Below are 12,851 nucleotides of genomic sequence, written 5' to 3' on the forward strand. Positions count from 1 at the left end.
ATCTGGGAAGTAATAATAGTTGGTATAATTGAATATTTAACATGTGCTCAAGCATGACTGGAGCCTTTTCATATGTTGTAACTTATTTAATCCTCACAACTTTAAGGGTAAACTAGTCTCACTAATATCTCCTTTTCACAGATAAGAAAGCACTTAAATAACTTACCTGAGGTCACAGAGCTAACCCAACTGATTCATACTTGTACCCATGGCCTCATGGAAGCCTGTGTGAAGGGATTTTTCTTAGGACTTGCTAAATTGGAGAGAGAGGAAAAGGAAAAAATACAAATAGAGCCAACATGTTGAGCCTGTTTGTCCCAGAATATTGGTGCCCTTAGTGGAAATGGGATTAGAGGACCATCAGACTGAGAAATGTGTGCCTAAACCTGTACATTTCATTACTTTTCCCAAAGTGGAGACTTAGGTATCTTAGACATCCTGCCAGGCCTAAAGTATGATGTAAGGAAAACTTTGGTCAAATGTCGTGATGGTGGTACTAGGTATAGTTTAGAACTGTGTTTCTGTACCTCAATGTGGACTTTAGTGATAGCATGCAGATGAAGAATTAGATGCCCCCAGACAGTGGAGGGAGAGATAGGTTAGAGATGTGAAAAGCAGTAGGAAAGGAGCAGTGGCCACATTGCAGCCAAACTCTAACATGTCAGGATCAGTGTGGTCTTTCATGAATTACACTATTCTAAACTGGAGGATTTGTGGGCTGGAGTCATCTGATAAGTAGAAGCTGTACTTCAAACTCCTACTCATCTAATTAAACTCCTATTACCAGAACCTGTTGCTCCTCTAGAAGATTCTTTAAATGTGAAAATAAAGTAGAGAATTGTTGCTTAATTGCTTTTATAAGTGGTTCAGGATTTATTTCTTTAAATTCCAAGTGAAATGCCTACACAGAAGGCATTTTAGAGAGGAAAGAAAGTTATTAATTGTCGATCTGAAGTCAGACACTGCATCTGAGTGATTTTAAATGACCTTAGATTTAGGGAAGGTCAGGATTGCTGGATTGTCTGCCGTAGGTACCAGTGTGTTTGGGGTGGGTAGGACTGGAGACAGATCACTTGGAGTGTGGGACAAGCTAAATAACACTGCCTGCTCCTAAGTCCTGTGATGTACTTACAGATATCTTAGACTGCTTTGCTTCCTTGTCTTCTGGAGGAATCTGATGTGTTGCTATGACCCTGACTATTCTCTGTCTATATACTGTGTTGCCAGCAGTATTTAATTTCTTTCTAAGTTTATTTATTTTGAAAGAGAGAATGAGCAGAGGAGGGGCAGGGGGCGGGGGACAGAGGATCCAAAGTGGGCTCTGTGTTGATAGCCGATGTGGGGCTTGAATTCACAAGCCGTGGGATGATGACCTGGGCTGAAATCAGATGCTTAACTGACTGAGCCACCCAGGTGCCCCAATATTTCATTTCTCCTAAAAGAAATTAGGAACTAGTAGGTAAGAAACAGAGAATAGTATTGCCAAAGTAGCACTTGGAAGGACTGGTGTGGTACTCCTGGACAGCTTGAGTAAAAAGCTAGAGGATCAGGAGGTTTTTACATGGTCTGTAGTCATTCATCTGTACCCTGTTCAGAAGTTAACTCATGAAGGGAGGACACCAAGGTACATGGCCTACTATCTTGACTTGCTGGCTGAGTGTCCCAGTGTATGCCCTGAGCATCCTTGTGATGTTTTGAGGATTTTTCTTCTTTTAGATGTTTGCTCACCATAAAATCTACTGGTATCTTAGAAGATATAACAGATTTGAACTTCACTGTGATCCAGAATGAGGAACCGTAGATGCACTTAGGTGTCTTTGAGTAAACACGTGCCAAAGCAGGAAACCATATTTAGAGGAGAGTATTCTTGGGGCTGGAATATCACTCTTGGGCCAGATAAATATCTCTGAGCATCAGTTATCAATATCTTAATTATCAGTTATGTAGCAAAAGCTACATAGCTTTTGGCTCACTTTCCTTATCAGGCCCTACAACACAATAATTGGGTAGGTGAATGAATTTTAACATGCACGTCATGTATGTTCCTTATAGTATGTTCCTTATAATTCTTACTAGTGTTTTTTTGAATAGAAAACCTAGAGAGTCACTGCCAGAAGTCCTCGAGGTAGTGCAGCTATCCTACCCATCTCGTTCCAGATAGAAAGAATTAAGTTATAAGATTTTTTAATTTTAATTTTCTTGGTTTTATACTTTTAATTTTTCTTATCTCAAACTGTTTTTAGAGGTGTTTAGAACTGTTGAATTGGTTTTCTCAAGAGATGTAATGTCACTATTATAGTAAGTGGATATATGTTTTCAGGTAAACAGATGTAATCCCATAGCTACTTACATATGACTCAAAATAATTGAGGACCCTTAGAAATAATGGGATTTTTCCCTTCAGAAGCTTGAGAATTTTCCCCAAATTATGAACAGGACTAAAATTGTACTGTTTAGCATGACGATATGAGAAACCAAACTCTAATTTCTGTTACTTTCTTTTTAGGTATTTACTTGGTCTTTGCATTTGAGAAGCAGCAGTGAGCACATATACAGTAGCCCCAGGACAGCTGTGGCCTGTCTTGTACAGATTTGCGTGATCCATCCTAGATTTGACAACTTCCTGTTTGTTTGTTTTAATTAGTCTAAATGTGCAGGACGCTGCCGGAAACTCCAGTGTATAAATTCAACATTTGCTGTCTGTGACAGATGAACTTTTGTGTGTGTATATAAGAATGAGTTGGGACCTTTGTCTTTAAAAGTCTATTTTTAAGTAATGTTCTAAGAATTCCATTTGCCTCTCTACTCTCTTAGCGCATAAAAATTATAATATAACTTGTTAAAGCTGCTGGACCCTTTCCACAGTGCTCTGATTTGTTTAATGTTTGTTTATAGTATTAAATTTATTGTAGTTGTAGAATTGATGAGGGAGCATATTGGTTTGCCGGGAGTGTGTGCTCATTTCTGTTTTGATGTATAGTGTTTTTCAAGATTAAATGGATTGTGTTCTGTACAACTGAATATGTTCAGTATACATCGCTAAAGTTACAAGTTTAAAACAAAATTGTAGATGCTCATAAAGTTATTTACCTAGAATTGTAGCCAGTTACTACATTTCACTGTAAATACTGTTTGCTAATACGATCTAATTTTGGAACTGGTTGGAACGTTTTAGATGCCAACATAAAATTGTTTTGGACTTTAGGGGCTTTATCTTAAGAATTTCCTTCCATAACAATTAATGCTTCTTGTAATCAAGAATGTATTTAGACACATTTCCCTTTCTTCATTTAACAAAAATGCCATAGCTGTTTTTCTCAAAATTTAATGAACCTGTCCCATGTGAACCTGTTGCACATTTTCCTCAGACTTACGTATGAAACTGCAATAGGAGGATGTGACTAAAGGGAACTGACAAGCAGACTTCAGATTAATTCTCCCTGATGTCAGAGAGGATACTGGCACTGTGTGCTGTATAGATTTGTTACTCCCCTTCAGCCCAGAGAGAAGCAGTACCGGTTCTTCTATTACAATGTTGTACTTTGCGCATTAGGGTCCAGCATCTCATCACCATTCAGAATTTGCATTTGCCATTTCAGAACCGTTACTATTTTCAGCCCTGGCTTCTTGCTTGACTCCTCTTCCAACAGACACCTAGGTGAACTGTTGTCTTTACTTTACATCACTGTTTAAAAAACTTGCCAGTGTTTAGATGTAGTGAAAAACTTACAGAGAACAAAGCAGAGCAATTGCGTATTCTTTTAAAAATCATTTATTTAATGCATAGGTCTAAAGACATTACTTTCTATAACTATCCAGAGTACTTGTTTAAAAGGTAAAGTTTCTTAATTTGTTTATATATGTAGATTATTCATGGTGTTGGAGTAACAGACCTTTTAACAAGAGAACACGGGTTACCTAATTTCTGTTCCTTGTGCAATCTGTCAACCTCCAAACTGTTACCGGTTTACAAAAATGAAGTCTTTTTGCCTTATGTGGTGGTTTGCCATAAGTCATTTGGAGAAATAAATAATAGTACTTCTGACTGTGGTGGCTGCCATTAACTAACAAAGTTTTGGTAATGGTGCTGGGGAGGTAGGGATGGTGAGCTCTTAGTGTACATATCCAGGTTCATTTTAATTCTGGGGCAGGTACCAGAAAATGTTTTGATAGTTTGATAGAGGATGTAAAGCTTCTTTATCATTTCCTATCATCATTTTCATTTAATGGTCTTAGTTAATTATAAGCAAGTAATAAGACATTTTTAGCCTCCTGCTCTTTAGGATCCCACTGAAAGATGGAGTGTTTGATGGTGATACAAAGCAGAAAAGGAAGATGGAGTCCCTGGAGCCTTCACTGAAGGGGTAGAAAGGAGCAAAGAAAACACGAGTGTATTGAGCAGATCTCTTCAGTCTGAGCAAGTAAGCTGTTGTGTGTGCAGGAGGCTTGCAGAGCCATACCAGGAGGATGCAGAGTTCTAGTGTTTCCCTTGCCCCTGAGCTCTGTTGGTCTCATGGCTGCGTGAGCTCTTCCCCCCCATTCCCTGATGCGTTCCTGCTGCAGCTAAGTGTCTGGGCAGTGACTCAGGGATAACTGTTAAGAAAAGGTGGATCCTGCCCATCATCTCCCATCACCACGGTAAAAGCTGGGAGGACTTAGCACCCCTCCCCCCCACCCCCACATACTCACAGTCTGAGAGTTTGGGGATTTTCCATTCAAGACTTGTAACTATGAAGAGGACATGGCTCTTCACTGTCAGGTCAGTGATGTGTGAGTAGTTGTGGGAGTGACTACAGGCACTCCAATTTGTCCTCCAAAGATGAAAGTGAAACGATCAAACCAGCCATTTGTGAGAGGACACAACCTAAGGATTGGGAGGATTGGTCAGGGAACATGGCTGGATTTTGGCATAACAAGAATACTCAGGTTGAAGTCTTTGGGCCTAGAATACACTAAAGGAGAGGTACTGTGTAGCCACAGCGTTCAGGGAGACAAACCGACCATTTGCAGCTGCATCCAACGCGAAGGGGTCCTAACCTGTACACTATAGCCATCTGCGGGTAATGATTGCTCTTCCAGTTCCCACCAAGCCTCTGGTTCCAGTGTTACTCCCCAAAGAAATTTGACTTCTGTTAAGTAGTATGCATGATGACTCTGAAAGGTAGATTACCAGTACAGAGTTTCCTAGCCTCCCTGGTCCCCAAACTTGGAAATTGAGGAAATGTGATTGCTATTTAAATTATGATAGCATTGATAGGCATCAGAGCAGAGGTGTACCAAGTGACGGGCTATGAGACGGTGCAATGTTGGTCAGCAGTGGAGATGCAGAAAAAGCATTGTCCGCTATCGGAGGTCCAGATTTCCAGTCTCATTAGTTCTTCTGGGGATGTGTTCTTTGGCCTGTTTATTGCAACTAAGTTATTTTTTGGTAGATCTTCAAGTATCTTTCTACTGAAGATTTGGCTTCTTCTGTAGGTCTGCCTAAGAGGAAATGCCAGTGTGAATATTCTACCGACTGATTATTATTTTGCCTTGTGATAAACTGACTTTTTGTTGTCTACCTCAGGCTTTGTATGTATTGTGAGCCAGTCACTGCCAACACTTCTGCATCTTCAAAGTAAAGGCCAGATCCAGAACCCAGGGCCCTAAATAAGAGTTGTACTAAAATGCCTGTGGTGTTTACTGGCCCTTTAGTCAAATAGGAAGTATAGGTATATGGAATCACCACCTCCCTAGATGCTGTTATGTCAGAACTACACACCTCATTTCTCACCCTGTGACAGAGCAACATTCCTGATTCCTTGAAGGCAGTCAGTGCAGAAGCTCCTACACTTATTTATTTATAGATATACATGACTAGGCTGGGGGGACAGCCAGCTCTTCACCTTCTCAATTTCTCCTCTGCTCCCATGTAGCTCTGAAGCATGGGTACCTGCTCCTCACTGCAGTACTAAGCAAGTGTGGGTTGCCCAAGGAATGCCCTCCTCAGTTTGGGGAGATTTTTGGGTTAACCCCAAAGCCCTCATCTCTAGATTCATCCCAAGCTATGCTTGGGGACAGCATACCTTGGATAAAGCCAGGTTGACAACTAACATTTATTGGGTCAGTTATTTTTCTAAATCTTTTATATGTGTTAATTCATTTTGATTCTAATAATGATTTGAAGTAAGCACTAATCCCTATTTTAATAATGAAACTGAGGCACAGAGAAGGTACAAATTTGCCCAAGGGAGAGCCAAGATTTGAACACCCATATTCCTCAAGTCCAGCCTGCACCCCAATCTCCAGGGGTGTTAACAAAGACCCAGATGACTTCTCACCTGTGCACTACCCACAACTTGAAATGTTAACTGGTTGGTGCTCCAACCTTTTGGTTCAAACCTTTGATATTTAAATGTTCCCTGAGAGGAGCATTTATCTGAGTAAGAGGATTTGGGGCAGAGAGAGCAGAAGAGCATTTGAGTGTCCTAGGGGAGGAGGGTAAAAAGTGAATAATCAACAGGCAGGAGGGCAAAGATCAACTTGGACTTCATATTTTGGTAGACTTGCTCCTTTAGCAACCAGCTGTAGCAAATCTAGTTTAGTCTGCATGTTAGGGAATGGGGGATGGTTCTTTTCCCACCCTCATCATTTGGAAGTGGCAGGAGGTGGTAGCATCAGTGTGAGAGAGTGTAGCCAAAGGGAGAGGTCAAGAGAAAGAATCACTTCAGTCTGAGTTGATTAAGCAGAGGCAAATCATTTTGTTTTAAAATTTTTAAGTGAAATGTAACATATACTAGTCGATTTTTCACAAATGGAACACAAATACAGTCATCACTTAAATCAACAAACTGTTACCACCAACCCAGATGGCCCCTCATGTTCCCTTCCAGGTACTGCCTCCCCAAGCATAACCACTATCTGACTTCTAAGAACATAGAGTAGATTCGTCTGTTTTTGGACATCATATAAATGGAATCAAATAGTATGTATTCTCTTATATCTGGCTTATTTGCTCTACATTATGTTTGTAAGATTTTTGTTGCATGTATTTATATGTGGTTCCTTCTGTCTGTATAGTACTCCATTGTGTAAATAAACCACATATTTATCCAATGGATGTTTGGTTCATTCCCAGGTTCGGAACTATTATTGATAGTACTGCCTCAAATATTCTAGTACATGAATTTTGGTACACATAGGTACTCATTTCTGCCTAGCATTGTAATTACAGGGTCCCATTATGTACATTATATTCAGTTTACTGGATACTGCCAAACAGATTTCAAAAGTTCCAATTGCCCCACACTTGGTAGTGTCAATCTTTGTCATTTTATTCTGGCAGGCATGTGGTGGTATCTCACTGTGGCTTTAGTTTTCACTGATTATTAATCAGATTTCATTTCACTTTTCATATAATTCTTGCCTTTTGATTATCCTCTTGTTAAATATCTGTTCAGGTTCTTGCCCACTTTTCTGTTCTATGGACTATCTTTTGTATTGTCTTGTGGTTTTCAGAAATATATCAATTTCGGATACATGTCATTTGTTGAGTGTATTATGTTGTGACACTATATGAAATATACATATAATGCATATGAAAATAAGCTGTTAATTTTAATACAGTATACCAGTGTTCTCTTTCATAGTTGGCATATTTTGCTTAAGAAATATTTGTCTATTCTGAGATCATGAATGTGTCCTATGTTTTCTTCAAAATCTTTTTTGTTTTACCTTTTACTTTTAAATCTGAATCATACTGATTTTTTTTGTTAATAATGTGAGGTAGGGTTTAAGGTAGAAGTTTTCCTTTATGGATTTTTAGCTCTCCCAGCACCACTTCTTGATAAAAACCATCTTGTTTCCCCTATACCACTGTTTTTTTTACCTTTTTGATGTATAAGGTGATCATACATGTGTGGGTTTGTTTCTGAACTCTGTTCTGTTCCATAGGTCAGCTTATTTATCCATGCACCAATATCACACTATCTTAATTATGTCTTTGTAATAGGTCTTGATATCAATAAAAGGATACAAAGGTAGTTTTAGCTTGTTAATTAAGTTGAGCAAAGTGAAGAGTGTTACATGATGAATGCATAGAGATAGGCAAGGGTGGAAAGAAACCTAGATATTCTAAAATCAGTGGAAAGCCACAAGAGGATTATATCAGTGTGACAATCTTTTAAAAGATAGCCCTGATCAATAAAGATAGAAAAGATTTAAACAACCTTATCAATGTCATATATATATTATTATATATTATATTAATATAAATTAATATAAATGTCATATATAAATGTCATCTATAGAACACTTAATAACAAAATAGACATTGTTTTTAGGCATAAATGAAATATTATTCAGGGTAGACCATAGAACAAATGTCCATAAAATTAAAAGGATTAAAATCATACAAAACATTTTTCCTACCACAATAGAATTAGAAATCAAAGGCAGAAGGAAATTTGAGAAATCTACAAATACTTGGAATTAAACCAAAGGACTTTCTAAATAGCCCATGGGTCAAAAAAGAAATGACAAGGAAAATCAAAATATTTTGAGCTAAATGAAAATAAAAACACATCAGGATGTGTGGGATGAAGCGAAAGCAGTACTTAGAGGGAAATGTAAAGAATGTAAATGTAAAGAATGTAAAGAATGTAAAGAAATGTAAAGAAAAAATAAAAAGGAGATCTCTAGTCAATAACCTAAGATTCCACTTAAGAAGCTAGAGGGGCATAGGCACTGGGGAAGAATAAGCATATTAAACCCAAAGCAAAAAGAAAGAAGGAAATAAGAATGAAAAAGAAATAGAAGACAGAAACAATAGAGAAAATCAAAATAAAAAATTGATTCTTTGAAAAGATCAACAAAATTGACAAACTGTTAGCTAGATGATGAAAAAAAGATAACAGCAAAATGAATGAAAGACGAACTCACTATCCAAAAAAAAAAAAAAAAAAGGATTGTAAAGGAATAATACGAACAATTTTCTGTTAAGGAACAATTTGTATTCAGACAAAAAGGACCCAAAATACTGAAACTGACTTAAAAAAATAGGGAATCTGAATAGTAAAAAAAAATTGAATAAGTACTTAAAAATCTGTCCACAAAGAGAAACTCAGGCCCAGATGGCTTTACTGGTGATTTCTGTGAAAAATATTTAAGCAAGAAACAATACTAATTCTTCATAAACTCTTCTACAAAGTAGGGAAGGAGGGAGTATTTCCCATCTCCTTCTATGAGACTGATACCAAAGCCAGGAAAAGACATCACAAGTAAAGAAAACCAGTATCTCATGAATATAATTCCAAAAATCTCCAACAAAACACTAGCCAACAGAATCCAGCAGCATATAAAAAAGATTATATACCACAATTAGGTAGGATTTATTCCAGTAATGCAAAGGTGGTTTAACATCTGAAAATAAAATTAATATCACTCACCATATTAATAAAAGGAAAAACCACATGATCACTGCAATAGACAAAGTGTTTTATAAAAATCTGAAATCTCTCATGATAAAACTCAACAAACCTGGAATAGAAGGGAACCTCTTCAGCCTGATCAAAGGCATCTGCAAAAACCAACAGCTAACATCATACTTAATAAAGACAGATAAAATCAGGAATAAGACAAAGATATTCACTCTCACCACTTCTATTTAATGTTATACTGGAGGTTGTAACCAGTGTAATCAAGCAAGGAAAAGAAGCGAAAGACACCCACATTGAAAAAGAATGAGTGAAACAGTCTTTTATTTGCACACAACTATATATAGAAAATTCTAAAATATTCACACCCATAAAAAATTGTAGGTTCAGCAGTTACATGATACAAGATCAATATACAAAAAGTAGGTTGTCTTCCTATGTACTATCAATGAACAATTCAAAAATGGGATTAAGAAAAAATTCAGGGGGCGCCTGGGTGGCGCAGTCGGTTAAGCGTCCGACTTCAGCCAGGTCACGATCTCGTGGTCCGTGAGTTTGAGCCCCGCGTCAGGCTCTGGGCTGATGGCTCAGAGTCTGGAGCCTGTTTCCGATGCTGTGTCTCCCTCTCTCTCTGCCCCTCCCCCGTTCATGCTCTGTCTCTCTCTGTCCCAAAAATAAATAAAAAACGTTGAGAAAAAAAGAAAAAATTCAGTTCACAAATAAAATACTTAGGAATAAGTTTAGCAAACAAAAACCCTAAGGTTTGTACATTGAAAATTTCAAGATATTGCTGAGAAAAATTAAAGACCTAAGGAAAGAGGCATTTCAAGTTCATATATTGAGATACTCAATATTGTTAGGATCACAACTTACCCCCAAATGGTCTATAGATCCAATGCAATCCCCATAGAAATTTCAGTAAGCTTTCTTCGCAGAAATTGACAAACTGATCCTAAAATTTATATATTACTGCAAAGGACCCAGCAGCAAATTTTTAAAAGAACAAAGTGAGAGGACTTAACACTTCTTGATTTCAAAATTTGCTATAAATATATAGTAATTAAGACAGTGTGGCATGAGCATAGACATACAGATCAATGGGAGAATGTAGAGTACAAAAATAAACTCATATTTAAGTCCATTGATTTTCAAGAGAGATGCCACAATATATAGGGAAAGGGTAGTCTTCTTGACAAATGGTGATGGTGCAATTTTGACCCTTATCTTACACCACATGCAAAAATTACCTCAAAATGGATTCAAGACCTAATTTAAGAACTGAAACTATAACACTTTTAGAAGAAAACATAGGGAAAAGTCCTCATGACCCTGGGTTAGTCTAAGATTTCTTAGATATGATACCAAACTCTTTCATCCAGTAAAACATGATTGATAAATTGGACTTTATCAAAATTTAAAATTTTGTGCATTAAAAGACACTGGTTAAAGAAATTAATAGTCTACAGAATGGGAAAAATATTTGCAAATCATATTTGTGGCAAATGACTTGTATCCAGAATATACAAAGAACTCTTAAAACTCAATGAGGCAAACAATCCAGTTTACAAATCGGCAAAGTATTTGAACAGAGGTTTACAAAAGAAGACATACAAATGGCTAAAAAGCACAGGAAAAAAAATCATCATCATTAGTCATTCGGAAATCCAGTTTAAAACCATAACACAGTACCACTTTTCATCCTCTAGAATGGCATAACCAAAATGAACAGAAAAGTGTTGGGGAGGACATGGTGAAGAGAGAGCCCTCATATGTTGCTCCTGAGAATGCAAAGCAGCATAGCCACTTTGGAAAGCAGCTTGACATTTTCGTAAAATGTTAGACATAAATTTACCATATGACCCATAAAATCTACTCCTAAGGGTCTACCCAAGAAAAATGAAAACATATGTCCACACATAAGACTTGTATGTCAGTGTTCACAGCATTATTCATAGCATCTCAAATGTGGAAGCAATCCACATATCTATCAACTGTGAACAGATAAACAAAATGTGGTGTATCCTTACAATGGAATATTCAGCAATAAAAAGGAATGAACTTCTTATACATGATACAATATGAATGAACCTCAAAAACTGTATGCTGAATGAAAGAGGTCAGATTCAGAAGAGTATATATTGTGTGATTCTATGCATATGAAATGGCCTTTGAAAAGGCAAGTGCATGGACAGAGGTCAGCAAAATTTTTTTGTAAAGGGCAATGCAGTAAATATTTTAGGCTTTGTCAGCCATACAGTCTCTCTTTTAACGAAGCTCTGCAGTTGTTGGGAGAAAGCTGTGGTACACTGTAATGTAAATGAATGGGCACGGTTTGTGTTTCCAAGAAACTATTTACAAAAACAGGCCACAGGCTAGATCTGGCCCATGATAGTTTGTAGACCCCTACTATGGAGGCAGGAAGTAGATTAATGTTTGTTTGGGGCTGGGAGATGAAATCTGTGAGTAACTGAAAAGGGGCAAGAGGGGTATTTGGGATAAGATAGGGATCTGCAAACTACTGTTAAAAATTTTTAAAGGAATATGCAGCACAGACCGTATGGGCCCATGAAGCCTAAAATATTTACAACAGCCTGGACAATGTGGAATGATTGGTTGTATGACTAGATTACTCTGGAAGTAAAAGACTTGGTTCCTGTTAATAAGAAGTTTATAATGTGTACTAGAAAATGTAAAAAAAAATATGAAGGTAAAATTTCCGGAAATCTAGAAGTATACCTCTAACCACAGAGATTTGAGTGGATAAGGTTGTATATTGTTCTGACATCAAACCTAGAAAATGACCAACAAAGTCATTTTTGTGAGAGTTCTTTGCAAACACTGCTAGAACAGAAAGCACTCCTATTCTTCTCTGCCTCACCTTTACTCCAACTGCTCTATGAAAACAACCAATCCACACAAAACTGAAGTTGCTCTTCCTGCTTGTGAGATTGAGGAAGATAAAAGTACATTTTAATGACTTTTAACAGTGATTTCCTACCACAGATTGTTGCAATTTCTTTAATTATCCAGGGCTAAACTGGCATGCTAACAGGAGATATTTCCTATAACATTTACCTTTGTGTTATTAATGCAACAAATGGTCTTCGTTAGCAATTGTCTGAAGCTTTAAATTTCCTTATATTTCATCCATAAACGTTGGCAGTGAATCCCCACACTTAAAATGGACAGAAGCATTAGCAAGAGACCGAAATCCCTTCTCTTTGGGTTTCTAGTGGCTGAGGTTCCTTAGCTGGGAATTCCTTCCAATTCTCCAGCAGGGTATAATCCAGACTTCTCTACACCCTATGGGTGCCCAATAAGTAATGTAGACATGTAAACTTATTGTATCCTGTGGCAGCCTTTTCCTGCATCTTCCTCCTCATCCTGCACTCCATTTACTTGTCTTCCTTCCAACAAAAAACTACTTTTGGGACATCC

At 37.5% G+C, this 12,851-nt stretch overlaps 1 protein-coding gene across 1 annotated transcript in view; it reads left to right on the plus strand.

The window, feature by feature from the left end:
* The window catches only part of RNMT (RNA guanine-7 methyltransferase), a 45,265-nt gene extending 38,170 nt beyond the window's left edge, over positions 1-7,095 (plus strand). The window contains 1 exon segment of the mRNA XM_040479488.1: positions 2,507-7,095. Within this exon segment, the coding sequence (XP_040335422.1) occupies positions 2,507-2,544 (38 nt within the window). The 3' untranslated portion in view covers positions 2,545-7,095.
* Positions 7,096-12,851: the final 5,756 nt, after the last annotated feature.

This window comes from Herpailurus yagouaroundi, unplaced genomic scaffold (assembly GCF_014898765.1).
Source record: "Herpailurus yagouaroundi ecotype Mexico unplaced genomic scaffold, PumYag 142, whole genome shotgun sequence".
Lineage (NCBI taxonomy): Eukaryota > Metazoa > Chordata > Mammalia > Carnivora > Felidae > Herpailurus > Herpailurus yagouaroundi.